Below are 20,519 nucleotides of genomic sequence, written 5' to 3' on the forward strand. Positions count from 1 at the left end.
CAGATTTATCATTGGCAGGGAATACATTATTGACTTGGCTCAGTGAGCACATTAAGCTAGTGGATTTTAATCCTCACTGGTTCCTGTTGGTCAATAACCTATTAGTGCAAAGCTGGACATGAATGTCAACATCTCAGCTGTGTCGAGTGCTTCACTATCCATCAGTTAACCCACCCCGAACTTGACATGTCTTATTCAGCAGCAACAGTTCTCATTTGAAATGGAAATCCAATGGTCGTGATGCTACTAACAAAGGCCTGACCACATTTAAATGGATAAAATGCATAGAGTGGTGTATTTGTTTTTGATGTGAGAAATTTGAGTGCATTGAAAGAAGCAGATTTTTTTTTAGTCACATGACAGGGTTCAGGTCAGCTAGCCAAAGATGGTTTAGCCCTTCAAAATTTCTGTGGATTTGGCTCTGTGCTTTGGATTCATGAACTGAAATGTCAAACAATGTCCACTGAGTTTATGGCCATATCAGGAAACAAAGCACAGAGTCGGAGTCTTGCAACCACTAGAGATACAAAGCTCCAGCAAAGCATTAACTACTGATTGATCTTTTTACTGTATTTACCTCATTACTGTAAACAAGGTAGTGTTTTATGAAAAATATTGAGGTCTGTGAATCCAGAAATGATTTGAATATTTTGCATGTGTCAGAGATAGAGGTGTTCATATTCCAACAATATCCCAGTTTGCATACAAAGCTGCCCTGTATGGGTTAGTGGCAAGAAAGAATCCATTCCTGAAAAAGTCTTATATTAAATCTCATAGGAGATACACTGCACAAGTGATAAGATTTTAAGGTTAAACAAGTATTATATCTTAAACAAGTCCAATACTGCATATCAGTCAGTCAATACATTTCCATCTGTCAAGGGTGTTGGTGGAAGCATGACGATATAGCAACGCATCTCATCAGAAGTAACTGAGAAGCTTGTCAGGACAGAGGCAAAAATACTGTAGATGGTGCAAAGTACAAGAAAATCCCTGAGGAAAAACTGTTTGAGTCACCCAAGAATATACAGTAAAACTGGTTTGAAAATTTCAGCAGGACAGTGACCTGAAGCTAAAGGTCAAATCCATACTAGAGTGATCTGATACAAAAAGAGTGACTATGCTTCAGTGGACCAGTAAAAAACCTGATTTGAAGTTAAATTTTTCCATGAAACTTCATGGCAAGTCTTGAGGAATGTAGTCCATCAAATATCCCTGGTGGACTTGTTATAACTGGTGCAATTTTGCCAGAAAAAGGGAATAGAATTACACCATCTGCCAAGCTGGCAGAAACCTCTCCAAATGCACAGCAGTAATTGCTGCCAAAAGAGCTTCTGCCAATTACTCAACAAGTAAGTTGACATACAGTACCTTGCTGGAACTTCTAACCCAAACCCTAGCTGCAGCATTTTTCGCCATACAATTTTCTATGCCCTGTTCAAAGCAGAGATTCACAAAAAAACATTTTCAAACTCCACTTACAAAAATTCTCTATTCTGCATTCTTAAAAGTGTCTAAACTGCCACGATTTCCCATTGGAATACACCATACCCGAAAAAAAGTTCATGGGTGCAGGCAGTCACACGGATTATGGTTCATTCTCCACTCATTTCTCAGCTATAAAATGTGGAGCTAAGGTAAGGGTTAGAGAATCAGGCAAAATGGTCCTTTAGAAACATTATGAATGTGAGCTGGGCACTACAAGAACTAAAACTTTGATGGTATTTTTGTGTTTTTTGACATTTTCATTTTTGAGGTTTTTTTGGAGTTTAGTACAATAGGCGTTTGACAATGTGCCCATGTAAAAAGCACTCAATCACAACTCACAAGATGAGCCCATTTTACACTTAAATCTCTTTTCATTTGCCCCTTCAAAACACAATGGCAGAGTATTTTCAAGCATACTGTAAAAGTCAATATAGAGTATACCATGAAGAAACAAAAATAGGGGAAAAATAATGATGTTTCATGATAAAGGACTTAATAATCTGGTTGTAAGAGATGGAGAAATGTGTGTCCTCCAATTCTGGGCTTTGAAATACATGGAGAGAAATATCAAAGGAAACCTGGGATGGGACTGAAAAAAACTGATATGGTGTAATAGCACTGCAGGCAGTGTTTGGTGTTCTCAAGAAGACAGTGGAATTCAGATCCAAGCGTGTTTTGGGACATCTTGCAGTCAAAAAGGTAAAAGAAACACCAAAGAATGCAGCCGAGATTACAGTTGTTAGCATCTGTGGATCTTTGAAGCCCAGATCTGCAGTACATCTAGCTAAATGAGCAGGATGTCTCCTGCACCCCCTATAAACAAATTAAATTGATTCAATTTCCAGAAGGGTACAAAAAGTCTAATATTTATAGCAAAAGCTAATATAAGTAATATTGAAAATGTTTTCTCATGACAGGTCTTAGAAAATTGCATGAATTAACATATATACAGCATGGTTTGCAAAGTCTGTTTTATTTTTCTAATAGTCTCCATTTCCATTGTCTCATCCTGTGCCTCCCTGTATTCGTTACGTGTGTCCCCTGGGTACAGTTATTTTAATGCAAAATAACTTAAACTGACCTAATTGAAAAGTAATGTTTGTCAAAAGGGGTTTAAAGCTCTTAGTAAGAATTCTCAAGAGCCCACTTTACACTTTGCTGAAATATATGTATTTTTTCCAAATAAATCTCACCCTTCGGCTCTGGAATTATTCTACTTGGTTTTCTATAGTCCTGTTTCAGCACTCCATTGTTGGCTTAAATGTGAGGTGACCAGATTGGGGTTTTAACTGAGCAATAAATACTTTAAGCTTATCCTACTTTATTTGATTCATCTGTCCCATAACTGTATGCAGGTCCTCTGCAAGTATTGCCACAGAGTTAGCATAAGACACAATTGTCTCTGAAAAAGCTTTTATATTTCCTGGGGGCCTTTTCTTAGAATAATCTCACAGATATTATGACAAGCTGGTGAGGAAATCAGCAGAGAATATACAGATTTTTTTTATTTATTTTACTTTTATAAGTGCTGCAAAAATGTACTGGTATCTAGTCCAAATAGGCCAGCCAGCAAAAGTGTCTGTCAGAAAGCTTGGGGATGTTCTGAGAACTGTAGAAGCCTGATTTCATTTTGCACCCATCAGTCTGAAAAGCTTCACTGCCCTGCTTTTCAGCACCCTTAACATTGTTTCTGTTTGTGGTTTTATCTTCAATAACGTCGCTTCTGTGGAACTACGAGACCTGTTACCATTTAAAGTGAGTTTCTGAATTATAGTTTACCAGGAACTTTACACTAAGACACATCACCCCTCACACACCCAAACACACACAAAATCTTTCAAAAGGCAGTAAATCAATTTTCTCAGTTCTGCTGCCATGTAGTTTAAATGACACTCCTGTTGTGTTATTATCTACACTGCCTCAAGCATAACTCAGCAAAAGTAGGAGACAAGCTCCAGCAGACCATATTATCCTTACAGAAACTGAATTGGCAATAAGTCATTGACACAGCTGCCTGTCCAGTTAATTATTTCCTGAGCTGCAGTATGTAAGTGTGAATGAGGTTCTTGTTTTTGTTTTTTCGTTCCTGAAAAAGTGTGAATGTATGCTTGTTTCAAACTCATACAAAGATCACTTTGACAAGAACGAATAAAAAGAGAAAAATCATGAGGCAGGAGATTCCTTGTGCTCTGCCATGAACTGGAGGGACATTAGCCCAGGTATTTCAGCCTCTTTTTGTCTTGGGCAGAATAGCGATTTCATGGTCATTGTCTTGAATTGCTGGTAATGTCATAAACCATCAGGAAATAATAGTGAGACATGGTAGGTGCAGACACAGAAAAACATGTAACTGCCAGCATGCAGGAGGCAAAGGGCTTACTAATACAAAGCCTATCATTTGTAAGAATACATGCTCACATGTACTGTAGTCCCTTAGGTTAATGTCAATCTCAGTGAGTTAATCCCACTTGTTTCTATAATGCCACCCCTTATACAGTAGTTCTGTGTAATACCTGTACTTGTCATGTTTTCACAGGCTTTGAGACATGTTTTCACCTGCATTTACATATCCTTTGTATTTCTGTCACCAATTTGTTTCTTTTACAGTCATGCATTTTTCTATCTACAGTTAAACAGACTGAACTGAAATGTTTGAATACAGAAGCCACACACACATATCTGAGAAAGAACACCTTTCAGGGTTATGGTGTCTTTTAAGAGCAAGCCGTCTGTGTGAATTATGGGAATGTTAAAATTAATTAACAGTCTGTTTGACAACACTAGGAAACAACATTGTCCAGATGGACATCTACTTATTTTCTCCTACTGTATATAAAGCCAATGTTAGAACAGAGATACATCTAACCTTTGAATATACTGTATATTTTATACTGTATAACATATTACAACATTCTGGTCCCTTTTGCCCTTAAATTAGTTAAAACACTAACACGTTGCTATCCATTTCTTTAATTAATTACTTGTTGAAATATTGTATTTATCAGAATTGGCCAGTCCATTTTAAGCCTCCATTAGGTGTGCATGTTGGGTTCTGCAGCTTTTAGGACACTTGTTTGAAACTAGGCCATGGCTTTGACCAGCTGTGCAAATGAGATTCTAGTGGTGGTGCTCATCTAACATTGTGGATTCTTGTTGAATCTGAACAATTGATCCCCTTTTTCCACACACCCAAACATTCCCTCTTCATACCAAACTCTTCATAATGTCAATCCTAATTATTAATGATTTCAATGCCTGTGCACAACCTAGTGGAGTGTGAATGGGGTGGGGGAGCTGTATTATGTATAATGGTTTTCCCTTCATTTGAAATAAGGTATTACAATTATATTGTAGACAAGGGTTCTTACCAACACTGTCACCACACGCAAGACCACACCACGCATATTGTTCTCCAGTTTCCTGTCTGTCAGAGTCCCATTCAGGCCATTAACCGGATCCCAAGTCCCCAGCTGGAAGAGAAACAAGCAGAATATTAACTAAACTGCATCTGGGCAAGATTGGAAAATAATGATCAGTGGGAGCAATGTTTGCAGCTATGTAACATAATATTAATCTAACACCATATGTTAATTCTTGCAAATATACTTTATATACAGTCATTTAACATAGGCTGCAGTTCTAAATTGAGGGTTGACATTTATATTCCCTGTGTTTCTAAGAGAACAAAGTTTCAAGCATTGCAGGTACTGTAAGTGCTATCTTCAGGAAAAATGGTTAGGCTCATTTGGCAGGTGTGTATACTGTAGGTGGTTTTGTATTAGTGAAACACTGAGTTGAACCTTCATGTCTTCGCAATAATTATTAAAAATTACTTAACTGAAATTATATAGCACCTTTTAATACCAAAATTGCTTCAATTATAGCAAGACAGTCATTCATCCACTACTGATGTAAACTCCTCACAGGGGAGCTCAAGGCAGCGATTATACACATGCAGATCTGGTGGAGAAATGACTATGTAGAAACATGTTTAGAACATTTTATTACTAAGTCCCTCATTTTTTCAGGGGCATCATCATTCTGAGATTCCTGAAAGCAGCTGTGAGATTTTTTCCAGGCTAATGAGCTAAAAAATAACCATGTTAATTTTGTATTTAAAAAAAGCTGTGGTCCTTTCCATGCAATGAATAAAGTATGTCTATTTATAAACACATTGTCATGGGAAAATAGAAACTAGGAATATTTAACTTAATTAATATTTAACCAGATAATTTTTAATACAGCTCCTCTTGTTGATGGTGCAGTTAAAGAGTTTAAATGATATAAATATGCGCCATTTATGTTTTGGAGTTTTGAGACGTGTAAGAGCACTTGTTAGTTACAAATGTTACAAACTTCATTTACTCGCTTGTTAGCAGGGACGCAGAGTGCCCTGCAGCACTTCCTTTCTTTAGTTTACATGTAAAGGCAGAAGAAATTCTGGAGACTAACAAGGGATTTGGAAAACATATGCACTCTAAAAAATTAACAAGGCTAACTTGCTTCAGATTTAACTATTTTTCCTTCTGATCACATTTGTATCTTTCTCACATACCGAAAGGCTATGCAGTGGCTCAACCAATGAAGGACTCAGCTCAAAGCACAGATTGGATCCAAACTCCTGAGTTTGCAGGTTATCTCTAGTCAATTGGCAATGGCATTACTCACGTAGTGACTCCTGCTGTCAAGGCAGGTGGGCTTTTAGTGCTGCTTAATCACAAGTATTACCAGTGTTAAATGGAATCATGCAATGTAAGCTTACAATTAAAAGAATAAAAGCCTTTTTAAATTTTTGCAGAACGTATCTCTTTTGAAGACATCAAGGCATTGTAATTGTCTAGGAGTGGACAATTACATAACTTAGCTTGTAGTAATCTAGATCACCTCCATGCTCATTAGAGGCTTGTAGGACCGTAGATCTCTCCTTTACTCATAAGGGGTTTGTAATTATCTAGAGCTCTTCCATGCTCACAAACGTCTTGTAGGCTGACATGAGTTGACATCCAGTACAACTGGAAATTACATAACGAGTTTATTTCATGAGAACTTGTGCGAACATGCGAACATGTGTGTGAATAAGTCATAAGGATGAATACTAGCTTTTGGAATCTTCATAATCTCCTGGTTATAAAACTGAGAATGAGATGCTGTACAATGCAGTATAGTCTGAACCTGTGCCTTGCACTTGCACTGTCAGCTGGAGCTCTTTCATGATCATTCTACTGCTCACAGGCAGCCATGCATTCCCTGTATCTAGACACGTAATGACAGAAATAGAGTCCCAGATAATACCTATACACAATGTGACACCAAAATTTTAAAACAGTAGGGTTTAAATCTGATATAATTTATAAAGGTGGTCTATAGAAGGCATAAACATACATAGTATCATCTTTATTAAGTATATAAACACCTGTTTTAGGTTTATTTTAAATAAGAAATGGAAGAGTCTTTGCTCATTATCAGTTCATTGTATTACAAATTTCCACAGCATTACTAATCATGATGATAATCTACAGCAAATTGCAAGCTGCAATTCATTTGATATTTAAAACATGATAATTGATACATTATCAGTCATGTCAGGATTAAGATGTGCAAGCACACTTCAAAACAGAAGCTATCATGCAGAATTCTGTCCCTATTTATATGCAAAAAAAATGAGCACCACAATCACTTGCAACTTCAATGAGCTCCATGGGCCATCAGTTAAAGCTTTGAAAAGTGCTCTGACATTTATTTGATTGTTACAACACCACATTTTTTTTATGCTACTAAGATTATATCCCTGTGATGGAGCATCGGAATCTGGAGTGGTGAGCTGAGGTCAGATGGCTGAGAGCAGTGCATAAGTACTCCAGAGACTGGAGAACTTATTAGTGTACAGAGAAAGCAGCGCTACCTGTAGTGAGCTGATTTCTCTCTATTCTGTATATAAGAAAACTGAACAAGACAGAGAGTATCTTCTCCCAGGGAGGCTGATTGGTAAAGTCTTGGGTGATACAACTCAAGGTCACTTGAAAACATTACTAAGGTCTCTCTGAATATTTAGGGAACCTAAACATATTGATGGCTGCTGTGTCACATTGTTCATAGTTTATATTAGTTAAGCCTTGACCTCTGGCCAAATACAGTAGCATCCACCAGTGAACAGAAAAACAAAAGGTAAAGGAATGCTTTATTAAGAACCAAACTTAGGGACAGAAGAACTAGAATATCAGGTTGCTCAGGAAATCAGTAAATTAATCTGGCCTTTGTAATTTTTAAGTTTTTATTGGGATGCCAAAGAGTTCATGGTGATCTACTACAATATGTTAAAACTCACCGCCTTTTCCTGCATCGTCTTAAAGCACCTGGGTAAAAAGATGACCCCATGTGCATCTGCTCACTGAAGCATCTTGTAAGCATTGGTGAGGAAATTAGTCCATCAAAATTAGTTTTGATTTAGGCACTCCGCTGCGGACACTTTCATTAACTACTCTGACAGTTACTATACATTATTCATTTTCCTCCAGTGAGCCCTTAATATACAATCATGTTGCTGGAGATGCGGCCTTGCGACTCAGCTTCCCTCATTGTTTACTCATAAGTGTGTATAAATCATACTCCAATGAGGGTCACACATGGGTTAGAATCCATTCCCCTCATATTTCAAATTGTGGCATCATTTAAACAGATGATCAGTGAGCATTCATGTTCCTTTGCACCCCATCTGTCTCTTTAATATGTGTTTCAGCATTTAACTGATCAATTCTGTTAAGACTGGTAAAGCCAACAGTAGGGTTCAGAACTTTGTGGACTGATTAAAGGTCATCTGTTGGGCCATTGGAGAGTGGACAGTAAAATACAACTAATTTGGTGCACTAGCTCCTTATTGGAAAAAAAAAAAGATTAATTCTATATTCATCCCTTAAATGTTAGCATGCTCTGATGTGCAGTAAGTAATAACATATAGTACAACGTAACATCTCAGTCCTGTTCAGTATTTTCAATTTGATGGAAGCGATGACTTAATGAAAGTACAAATTACACTTCTAGATGCTCTTAGGTACTGCACAGACTGTACTTGAAACAGGTACTGCAATGTCCATGAAAATAAGAGATTACCGTCTGTCTAACTGCATGTCACATATTAGGTATTTTTGACAGCATAGGCTATTTTAGGGTGAAGGACAACTCAACCTGGTGTTACTGAAGTGCTACTTGCACTGATAATGCTTTATATATTGCAGAAATACAGTAAAATATATTTATATTGACAGAGATGGAATAAGGGCCACAGACCTTGACCTTGAAGGACAGTGTGCCAGCCACCGTTGAAAAACATCAACATCACCTGCTGAGCCCATCAGAGCACTTGACACCACGTCATCCTTAGTACACAAGAATTGTACTTTTATAGTAATTTTAGAAAGAATTGTAGCAGATGTTGTGTGGAGCTCTGATCTCTAATTCTCCTCATTCAATGTTTAACAAGAGATGAGCTATTTGCTGCTGACAGTTCATAATCTGTCTGTAATTGTGAAAGTGTTTCACAGTTACTACATAGGAAGTGAATGAATTTTAATGACACAATTCACATGGTTTGCCTTGTTAAACATGAGTTGACCAGAAACAGTCATTCAGTACAGTACAGGGTATCACAACAGAACTCAAGAATATGGGCATCAACCCTTAGTCACAGCTGAGACTCCCAGGGACCACTTGAACTTGAGTTGAAGACTGCATAGTTGGAAATCACTTCTAGGACTTCTCCACACCCAGGTGTGAACTCTATATATGAATTTTTGGTATCTGCTCATATTAAAAGATAATTACATACTGCCACTACAACAGTGATGTATTCATGAAGAGGTCTCAGACATTTTCTCAGAGAGGAAGCACAAGGCACAAACTGGGACCACACTGCTCAACGCACACACACACAAGCTTTGAGGGACAATTAAGTGTCCTCAATTAACCTAGTCCGCTTTTCTCTGGGAGATGAGAGGCAATAGTACCACCTGGAGAAAACCCACCTCCAGTTATCATTGGCATTAAATTAGAACAGATCAATTAAAATGTAAAATTTTTATGATTTCTATCAGCTGCAATGATGAACAGCTGCAGGCTCTTTTCATGGCAGAAGCTTAATTCCTAGGAGGCGGTTCTCTCTTTTTTTTAGAAAGCAGCATAATATAGAATCAGTGGTAAGCTATAGTTTAAATCGTATGAGAATGCTATCAAAACATACATTCGGATCCAATATGAACAATATACCTCTTACCTCTTGTATTCATGCATTCAAGCAAAAGAATAAAAAATAAACACCAGTTGACAAATTTATCTTTAAAGCTACTGGTACAAATTCATTTCCTGGAAGTTAAATTACCAGCAATGCTTGGTGCTTTTAAAATGAAGAGACAGGGGGATGATGTGTAAACATCAGGTAATGCATCTCATTGCTCTGAATGTTTTTCCTTTTGTTCTTTAGTATCACAATCTCTTCTTGACATTTTCATTTCATTTCAAAAGCCACACACTAAAACTTTCCAATCTCCTTTATCATAAAGCCAGAACTTTTACATTCAATAGGAATTTGTGATCTATCAGTGAGCCTTTGTAGTTATGGAAAATGCTTCATGCTCTAGAATTGTAGGCTAACATTGCTTGAGATGTGTGGTGAGTCACTTCTGCTCTCAATAAGGGCTCTGGTTCACTTCAAATGATGGCCTTCAAATCTGGATATTGCAGTGAGTTGCTGTCCTTTCCTTCAGAATGCTGTTTTCATTATTTTAATGCTTTAGATGTACTGTAGCAGTTGCCAGAGGAGTCAGTGGCTGTTTAAAATTCTGTACTATTTCCTAAACCCTTTAACCTGCAGTCTATACTGACCTGAAAAACAAACATACAGTGCAAATGAAGAGGCTGTACACAAAAGACTTATTGTAAACACACCAGAGAATTTTAAAGCATTGGAACTGTTAAAAGTTTAACTTTGATCAATAAACAGTGTCTGAATACAAACACATATATAATTCAGCTCAAATTCCTTTATTTAGCATTAAAAAATCATCAATATCAGTAGTTTCCTGTACTTTATTTAAAGATTGCTTTATTACAGTGCTTACATTTTATTAAGTGTAAATGAAAAACTAATTTAGACCATAACATTTTAAGCAGTCACACACTGCTTTACTTGACAATTAAAAATAAACCCATTAGAGCTAAATGTACCTTGTATTTGTATTCATTTTCTAGTATCTATGTAAAAGCAGCTGAGAAATCTAATCTAAGCTTATCTTTGTTCTCCAGCCAGTGTGATAAAAGTCAGCTCTGTGCTAGGGTCATGCCTTTCTGGGTTTGTATTAAGATTCCCCTGGCAAGCAGGAGAACATGCTTGTGGGTGGCTGGTTAGGGCTATCAAATCCACTTCAGGACCTGGAGCTAAACCTGTATGACACCATTGGCTTCTTTGATTGCTGGCTGAATGGACTCTGACTCAAACTTCAAACTTCATCCTTTTTGTCAGTATTCCATCCATTTACTCCTGGTGAGGGTCACGGTGGTAACAGGCTGAGCAGAGTAGACCAGACTCCCCTTTCCCCAGCAACAGTCTCTAGTTACTCCTGGGGGATTCCCAGGTGCTTCCAGGTTAGCTGAGAGGTATAATCCCTCTAGCATATTTTAGGGTTTCTTCCTAGTGGGCTGTGTCTGGTACACCTCCAGCAAGAGGCACCAAGGGGCATCCATTCCAGATTCCTCAACTGTCTCCTCTTGTTGCAGAGGAACAGTGACTAAGGTCCTATAGGACAGTCCAAGGTCTACTGGACAGCCAAGCTCCATACCTTGTCACCCAGCAGCTATACAGAGAATCCTCATTCCCTCAGATTTAGTCAGGATTACTGTCTAGAAAAAGTAGGACTGCACACACAACAACATGAAGACTGATTTTGAATTTTTAAAATATTTTTTTTTAAATTGAAACCAATTTAAACATGCTGAAAAGAGAAGAAAGAAAACACAACGTTTCGGCTGTAAGACACCCGAAGAAGGCTCCACATCCGAAACGTTGTGTTTTCTTTCTTCTCTTTTCAGCATGGAATGTTCCTTTGAAGCCTACGCATGCTGACACAGCTACCCACCTGAACCAATTTAAACATGGTGTCTTCATCCTAATGCATCTGCTTTTATCTTTACAACATAACCATTCCACTATTCCACAATACATTTTCAAGGAATAAGATGTTTCTGACAACAACACCATAAAAGTAATAGAAACTAGCATGTCTTATTTTACTGAGAGTGCATATTTTAATGTATTCTTCCACATATATCGTTTCTTGTTATCATGCCAGAAGGCATCTGTCATGGAAGGTGGGGGCTAGCCATGGAGAGACCAGTGGAATGGAAAGACCCTGTGTGAAGCAGCAGGATCGGGCTCAAGGTATCAGGTGGAGTCGGGGACGAGACCAAAGCCCTCAGGCCACGGACGTGGGGCGATCTGGTGAGGCGGGCCTCAAGACATCCGATCTCAATGCCGAGCCAGGAGGACAGCAGAGACCGGAAATACTGTACATAGTACACCACCACCAGATTCACCGGAAGCACATGAAAAGGCACAGGGGAGCTAGGAACAGGACAGAAAGGCCCCCTTTAGGGATAGGAAGAGGGTCATGACAGCATCTTTACTAATTAAGTAAAATTGATTGTTTCATCATTTTAATGTCCTGTTTAGTGGTATACTAAATAATACTCATTTATGTTTCAGAAGCAACTGGTCTGTGCAAGCTAAATGATATTACTTTCAAAGTTACAGAGTAAAACAAATTCCTAGAGAATATTGTATCCTGCGCAGGAGAAAAGGGTTTGCTGCTCTTTGAAGAGTTCTATGCTGTTCTTCATGCAAAATCTTATTCAATTTAACAGTTGACTTGTTGCACATGATAGGTGTGGTGTTGAGCTACTGTATATGCTATGTTATATTATATGCTAAGCAACATTCACTTAGGCAATGTAACAGGTTAACTTGCATCACTTGTATGATATCGTATTTTCAGACAGTGCAAGGAAGGTTAATGCTTGCAGTGGCCTTATTAAATAATGACATGGACTGACATGCTTAGTAACATAGATTCTCCATTGTATGGAGACTGTATGGCCCTTGTACCACACCAAGAGGTACGCAATAAACCACAGTACATGTGCAGAGCCCATGGGGAAATGAGGGAGGGTAATTTTGCCACATAATTGATGCAGGATAGCAGATATTATTGATCATTGTCCATTAGTAACATTTATGCATACACTATAAGAGAGGATTTTTTTTTTGCTTTTTATTTTCTTAATGATGCACTTCTCTTTTTCTTAATGTGTGGTGAACAGGGTCAAGAAGGAGAGCTAAAGACATCCAGTGAAACTGATTTTCTGAAGCTGCCAAGAACGTGTTTAAGCTATGACAGACTTTAAGCAGAGAATTCCAAGAATGCGTTCTGCAGTGCACAGTTGCTATAAGAAGAATGCAATAATTAAATAATAATGAGCCGTAGCAAAAAAATAAGTAAATTAAGTCAAACTACAGTATTACAGAAAGTAACTTCTAAACACGCTTGACACATGTGCTTGGTTAAAGTTTTATTAGGTTAATGGTTGTTTCAAAACGGTCTGTGTGTGCCTGTGTCTGTTCCCTCCAATAGAATGGCGTCCTGTTTGGAGTAAGATCTGCTCTGCTCCCAGTATCTGCTGGGTTAGCCTACAGCTGATCCCACTACAGCTCTGGTCACCCTAACATTACTTGCACACCTTTTCCCACAGAACATAGTGTAAAATTAATGTGCAATTCCAAAAATATAAGAGAAAATAGCTGCCATGTCAAGGAATTACTGTTGAAATAATTTCAGGCAAAAGCAGAAATGGAAATTAATGTTATAATACATTTAGTATTGCTAAACGTATGAATTTTATTTCGTGAGAATATTTCTTTATGAAACAATATCTGTCTGACTGACAGAAACAGCGGCAGGCACTATTAATTCTCTCTAATTATAAATTATTCTGTAGCCTTAATTAGAATCCATCAGCATTTCTTTGTTCATTCTAAGCAAATTAAAATTATGTCTCTGTGCGACTTTTTGAGTTATGTAAATCACGCTGCTGAAAGCACTGTGATCCTTAAAGAAGAACTAATTCTCTTCCACAGCTGTTTAACTGAAAAAATCCTTCTTTCCATGAACACTAAACTGGGACTGAATCATAAATACCCACCCATCTGTCCACTACAAGCAGCACAGCCAGTACTTGATGGTAGCTTTCTATGTTCCAAAGGATTCCTGCAAATACCTAAACCTAATTATCCATCCAGAACTGGGTTTGGTATCTGAAATGAATGAGTGGGTGTTTTTATTTATCAAATCCCAATCTTAAAATTGTCATCACATTCATGCAGTATTTAAAAACAACATTAGTTTCCAACTGCTTGTTTCTCCTTAAGTGTTTTTAATTTTTTTAGCATTAGGATGCCTATAAATCTGTAGGTGCTTCAAATCATTGCTTGGAAAGAAAGCCTGATAATAATAGCAATATCCATCCCTAATAAAGAATCCCTACAAATGAACATTGTCCAGGCTCATAATCCAACAATAAGAGCCAACGCTGCTGGAGAACAATGCACAGCCAGCATGCACTAGAACAGTAAACAACGAAATTGTGAGTGTAGCTTGTCTCAGGGTATATCATCATTTTTATAGAATGAGTGAGAGGAGGGAAACCTCTTCTTCTCAAAGAGACAAGGACCAAGGCAGACAGGTTGGACTTCATTCTCCACCAGATGCAAACATTAATCTTACTTCTATGATAGGTCTATACTTTTGGCTATTCATGTGACTTTTTAACCAGTTAGTGGAGAAAAAAAAGTGGACATGGGACAAATTAAAAAATAATACCTAATACAGTCAGCAATGTGAAAATTTTCAGAAAAAATGGGAAAGAAAAACAGGGAGTAAAGAATGAGTAGAAGCACCATTTACAGTAGAATGTATTCTTCAATGTGAGGTAAACATTATTATAGTTTTTTAATGAGATGCATTATGAGACAAAAAATGTGAAATCATGAAGAAATATGGGTGATTATGGGAATAATATAGGAATTTTAAATTAACGTCTTTTAGTTACTTTCATGTAACTCAGCTTCATGCAGCAAATGCAGCAATAGGAAATTTTCAGAAAAACATTCTGATTTTTAAATTCATTTTAAACGTTCTTAGTGCTATTATTCTCTAAGTACAAGAGCACTGGCTGAGCAGACTCAATAACTTACTGTAATAAATTATGATAATGTATTTTGCTTCAGGTTTTTGTTTTATTTGCTTAATGTCCAAATATAAACTTGAATGTTTTCAAACTTGAATGTTTCTTCCTCATGTAAGGAAATCAAAACATATTAGAAAATGTCTGACTTGTGCATTTTCTTTTGGTTAGAATTACTTTTGAAATTATATTAAACTGATACTATACTATTCAATTATGAGCAGTGACTAAAAACAAATCCTAATTAAAAATCAAAATGTTTCATCAAAGTGGAGTAATTCAATTCGACACACAAGGATCACAGCAAAGTAACATCAAAATCTCATATCTTTATAACCTGAGCTGGACAATTATTAAGTAACCATTTAGCACTTAAATTTCAATAACTTCAATGATAGAAGTCACATTGAGGTGGTTAATACAATACAATGCAGAAAAAGTTATTTTATGGATACATGATCTGAATGTCATCAATTCGGTCCCCACTCCTCTGGAAACTGTGCTTGTGGTGTGGTATTTGAAAGCCAAAGCGTGCCATGGCTCTCATTATACAGCATGTAGTTCAACATGAGGAGATTCTATTCTTCTCTCAGTAAGAGGATCTGTTATTATGAGTTCAGCCGGCCAAACTTAGATTCCTCTAAATAGTCACTTTAATTGGAGCCAGAGATGAAAGGAGCCAGGCCTGCACCGAAGCGATGAAGTGCCTGTGTAAATATGATTAAAGTGAAGAGGATCTTTTGTTCTGTGCATGGAAACATTGTCGGGGGAACATTAACAGCCTGCTCCCTATATCTGGCGCCGTGGGGATGAGGGTATAATTGGAAGACGGTTCAATTTATTGAGTCGGTAGTCGCACGTAATAGCTTCACCACGGTACAGAGCTTAGTTGGCATAGCACTTTGTCACAAGGCAGGAAAGCACAAAGGCCCTTATTAACCCATGGCAGGATTAATTATGCTGTGTATGGAAGCAAAAAAAAGAGAATCAATATGAGTTTTGCAGTTTAACATCATTGGAGATGTTTTATTTTCAAAAAGTCATATCTCTGGGAAACCCCAACTTTATGCTTCTGGTACTGCAACTCTACAACTTATGTGAGCAGAAACTTTCGGATATGGGCATCTTGCTGTTACCTGCGTTGGCCTGAGCTGAATTGCTAAGCATGAATAAGCATTCCAATTGTCCACTGTAGACACGAAATCACAGCATTTACTAACTGGTGACTGAGAAAATCCATTCTCCTCAACACAGTCTCCTGCAGTTACAAGCAAAACAACTAACTTCATAGCAACATTTGATAAATGCAGCAATTCAAAACTTAAGAAGATCTGACAGTGAAGGGTCTAGGCAGGCATTGCAATGGCAAAACTGACATTGCAATGATAAAGTATTGTAAGAAATACTGTACATAAGAGGAAGCAGTTCAGCCCTTCTAGCCCATTTGGTTTTTATCAGCCAATTAATTTGAAGATCTCATCCAAAGTTTAATGAAAAAAATGGATTCATCTAGAATTCTTTTTTTCTTTAACAGAGAAAATAAAGGGGAGAGAGAGAATATACTGTATGTGGTGAAAATCTCCACCACCTGATCTCCGATCAGCTATTCTCTCCTGGATACTCTCCCATTGAAAGCCACTCAAGATCTGACTTCCTTTGCCACCCTTACTCTCTTCAACCATGGATTTCGTCTTGAGCCTTGTGTCACTCTCAGAGAACGATCTCACCACTTCTTCTTCAACAATATTCATAGAATCCCCCACTCTTTACCAGCTAGTCTTCATCATTTTACAACTTCCTGGTACCTTCCCCCCTTGGCTACTGTATGTCTCTCAGCTGGCCTGCCTTTCAGCACTATTAGCCCACCCCACAATTCTGCTGCTTGCTTTGTGTTTTCTCTTCCACGCAACTGAAAACCCTAGTTTTACCCTCCATTTATCTCAACCACTCAGTGTCTTGTCCCTTCCTGTACTATGGTATGGAGAACACCAGCAGTGTGCTGGACTGTGTTTGCTGCTCAGTGCCATCCTTGTGAGAGCAGAGGAAAGAGCAGTAAAGTGAGACAGCAAGCTGAGGTCTGTCCTAAACGCAGCCTATTTGAGATCAGCTTTAGCCATGCCTCCTGGAACCTGAGCTAAGTGATTAAGAGCATGTGAAGAGTGGTATTTGCATCTCTAGTGACACAAGCAGTGAGCTTGTGCTGTGCTGTACTGTGCTGTGCGGCACAGCTGAGCACGGCATCAGTTACAAGGGAATACTGAGACATGTATCCAAATAAACATACCAAGGTATTCTTGGGCACCACACAGGTAGAGTAAAAGGTAAGTGAGTAATATACTGTAGTTCTGAATTTGTAAATTACATCACATTTGCAAGCATCATCTTCATTTGCATTTTTAAGTGGGAAAATATTTTGTCAGGGGTCAATCTCTAACCCATTTAAGTGGATTTTGGAATGTAAATATAAAAAGAAGCTTGATAGGATTGTATAATGTTAGAATAAATGCTTCAGTGCAGGAAGAATGATTAAATCATGAATCATGATTCACTTTAGCATCCACTGACATTATTGTAGACTGGGGCCAACAAAGCAGCTTCACAGAAGACAGCAATGCACATAGCGTAAATATTTAATAAAGTAAGGATTTGAAATGTTCACTTTTAATTCTCTTATCTGCTCCAAATGAAACATTGTTTCATTACTGAAATTATGATATTTTGGTCTGATAAGTGATGCAAATCCGATTTAGCAAGTACAAAAGCACCAGAGAGAATCGCGCCAGTGGATGAGTCTTATAACTGCTTTCATCGGAGACGATGGCAATAAAACCCACAGAAAGCACCAGTAAGCCATGCTTACCACCTTAGACAGCTGTCAGATGTGCTGTAATGAGAACTAAGAGAATTAGTCTCAATTCAGCGCATTGTCGAATTAAGGAACATAAGCCAGAAAAACAAACTACATAGAAGGGACCCATCATCTTGTAGATCGGGCGACTCGGCACAAATCATAAGATGGCATGAACCACAGCTCGTAAACACAAGACAGTATTACAGAGCACAGCTCTTTTCTAATCCTTAGTTTACACATTGTAATTCCTAATGGAGGAAAGGCAAAAGGGCTCAGGCTATATTCGATGGCCCTGAAGATGTGCAGTTTTATTTTACAGAGTGAGATGAAAACACTTTTCAGGGGTATTCAGCAATCCTGCTTTAGAATTCCAGGTGCATGAGCTGTTCAGTAGTTTTCTATAATCTTCCATCCATCCATTTGTATGCACTACAAGGGAGCAGGAGAGCATGTTCCAAATTGATTTATAAATAAAACATTTTGGGAATGTAATGGACACTCCCAGTTTATTCCAAATACTCCAAACTGTCTTACTGATCTTGCTGGCACAACACATACAGTATTAGGAAGGGAAACACCATAGGTTTTTAAAATGTTTTCCAAAATGTTAAACCTCCTATCTATTGCTTAGTGATTTCAATGAAATGTAATTTTGAAATGCCTGTTTTTTAGATCATTTTCCTGCAGAACTGCTAGAATCTATTTTTTACACTGTGGCACCCGTGACTTTAGTTTCTTGTTTTTTTTAAATAACGTCTTTCTCTATACTGTATACACACACAGTGTACTGAAGTGCTGTTTATGAGTGGCCAATATCACATATAAAGCTGCTCAACTTTAGTTATATCTTTAGTTCAGAGTTGTACAAAGATACATCAGCATAGCTGGGTTTCAGAAACTGGAAAATCTACTTTTTTTATTAATATTTCAAATGAAAACACTAAATTGTTCAAGAACTATTTACTCAAAATGAGAATATTCTTATTATCCCTCCTGAACTACATTCATCCGTCTTCATCTCTGAAAGCAGATCTGAATACACCTGGATAATAGGAGCTGTTTGTAATATCACACAGCCTTGTTACTAAAGTGCGCACTCTTGGCTTTCTTCAACAAAATTGGAATGAGATCCTTGGAGCACCTGAGTGAGCCTCCACTTGTTTCTGACCTTAACATTCTTTTGGTATTAACCCATGGAAGCTTCTATAGAATATGTGTTTCTAAACCTTGTAACCATTGCTTTAATGTTAGGAAAATTATCCTTTGAAGGAAGTATTAGTGGGTATTGTTAATATGGGCATGCACATAAATCACATTCAGAGAATATTAATACAGTCAAGCCTTTGAAAACCTATTGTTCATTAGAAAAATACCTCATGCTGTTGAACTGAGACACAAAGTCCTTTGACTAACATGCACACTTAATTAGCAATGAACTGCCAAACATAATTAATTCTCAATAGTTAAATAAGTATCATCAGAGCAGCATAAATAACTAAATGCAGTGTTGAAATAATCCACAGTGTTTTGTACAATGCATTATTGCACTTATTGAACAAATTTATTTTTGTTAATCCCTTCCATAGACATCGGTGCTCTTCAAAAACGGTTCTCCTCTACAGAGATTCAAAATAAACACCTGGTCTTAACAGAATGTGGATAGTCACATTCTGTCACATCTGGTGCAGATGTTAGTAAATGAATAGAGAGACTGAGAAAAATTAGCAGGGTATTTAACTGGGTGAAGGGCTGAAGCTAGTTTAAGGGTGACTAGCTTTTGATGACCTTTAGGAGGAGTCCTTGAATCCTTGTGAAAGGATGCAGAGGGAAAGGTCTACATAAACATGGCCAAGAGAGGCAGGAAAGGGAACCATTGGCTTGGAGAGATTTTTGATCCTCGTTGCTCTGATGTGTCCCTGAAACTGCCCACCAGAATTAACCTCTACTTTGTTCCCATGCCAGGGGATATAGTTCTGAAATAAATCGTGTCAGCTAGCTTCAGCAACAGTCATTTATTAAAGGCTGTACACAAACATGAAATGTCATGTGTCTAAGAAGAAAGCAAGACAGCAACTTGCTTTACAATTTCCTGTAAATGAAATTTAGATTAAGATAAGCTCTAGATGTGTGTAACCTACTAACTAAAGCACCAAATTAATTTATTATCATACTTCATGCATTTATTAATGTCTCACGTTCAACAGGGTGAACAAGCTTATCCAACTTCACCTTTAAATAATTAAAAATCTTGAGGTTGTAAAGTCAGTACCTATTATTTTTTAAACTCTATAGTGCTTTCATAAACATACCTTAATTATAAGATCAAGTGCTAGTATTATTTTTGATGTGATTTGATGTCCCTTACACAAACAGACATACAGTATAGTTAATTATTTTTATTTTTCTGTATTTTCATCATGTTTTTCATGTTCGTTTGTCATTACTGTCAGATGTATTCTGCAATATATCTCAACTTATAAAAAAACGTGATTGTTATGTAAAAATACTTCATTTTTAATCTACATAATCATGATTTCATGTATGATTTATGTTTGTAATTTTTGTAGGATTTTAGACACATTTTCAAATGCAAAACTGTCAATAGACCTTATTCCAGTGTCATCATTTCTTATGAATCACATGCAAAATATTTCCAATTTCTATATTCTCTTCATCAGAGTTTTAAACAAATTTCCTAAATAATTACAAATCATCCCCAGTCCCATGGATGCCAGCCCTCAGAAATTGTCCAATAATGTCCAGGAATGCCAATGTGGGAAAAACTTAATGCGGCCGGACATCTGAATCATGGACAATAATTTTGACACAAGATCTCCTTCCAACCCCAAAACCCAGGTCTGCCAGACCTTTGTATGGGCAACCATAAAAATGCAAA

At 37.4% G+C, this 20,519-nt stretch overlaps 1 protein-coding gene across 4 annotated transcripts in view; it reads right to left on the reverse strand.

Annotated features, from left to right (window-relative positions):
* Window positions 1-20,519, reverse strand: part of grid2 (glutamate receptor, ionotropic, delta 2) — a 608,583-nt gene that overhangs the window by 175,466 nt on the left and 412,598 nt on the right. For all 4 annotated transcript variants that reach the window (XR_015935866.1, XM_088628644.1, XM_088628643.1 and 1 more), the window contains exon 9: window positions 4,857-4,958. Coding sequence is in view for 3 of the 4 variants with exons in the window: in XM_088628644.1 (XP_088484770.1) it covers window positions 4,857-4,958 (102 nt within the window). In the remaining variant the exon portion in view is untranslated. The remainder of the gene's footprint in view (window positions 1-4,856; window positions 4,959-20,519) is intronic.

Source organism: Lepisosteus platostomus, chromosome 4, assembly GCF_059453375.1.
Source record: "Lepisosteus platostomus isolate fLepPlt1 chromosome 4, fLepPlt1.hap1, whole genome shotgun sequence".
NCBI classification, from domain to species: Eukaryota; Metazoa; Chordata; class Actinopteri; order Semionotiformes; family Lepisosteidae; genus Lepisosteus; species Lepisosteus platostomus.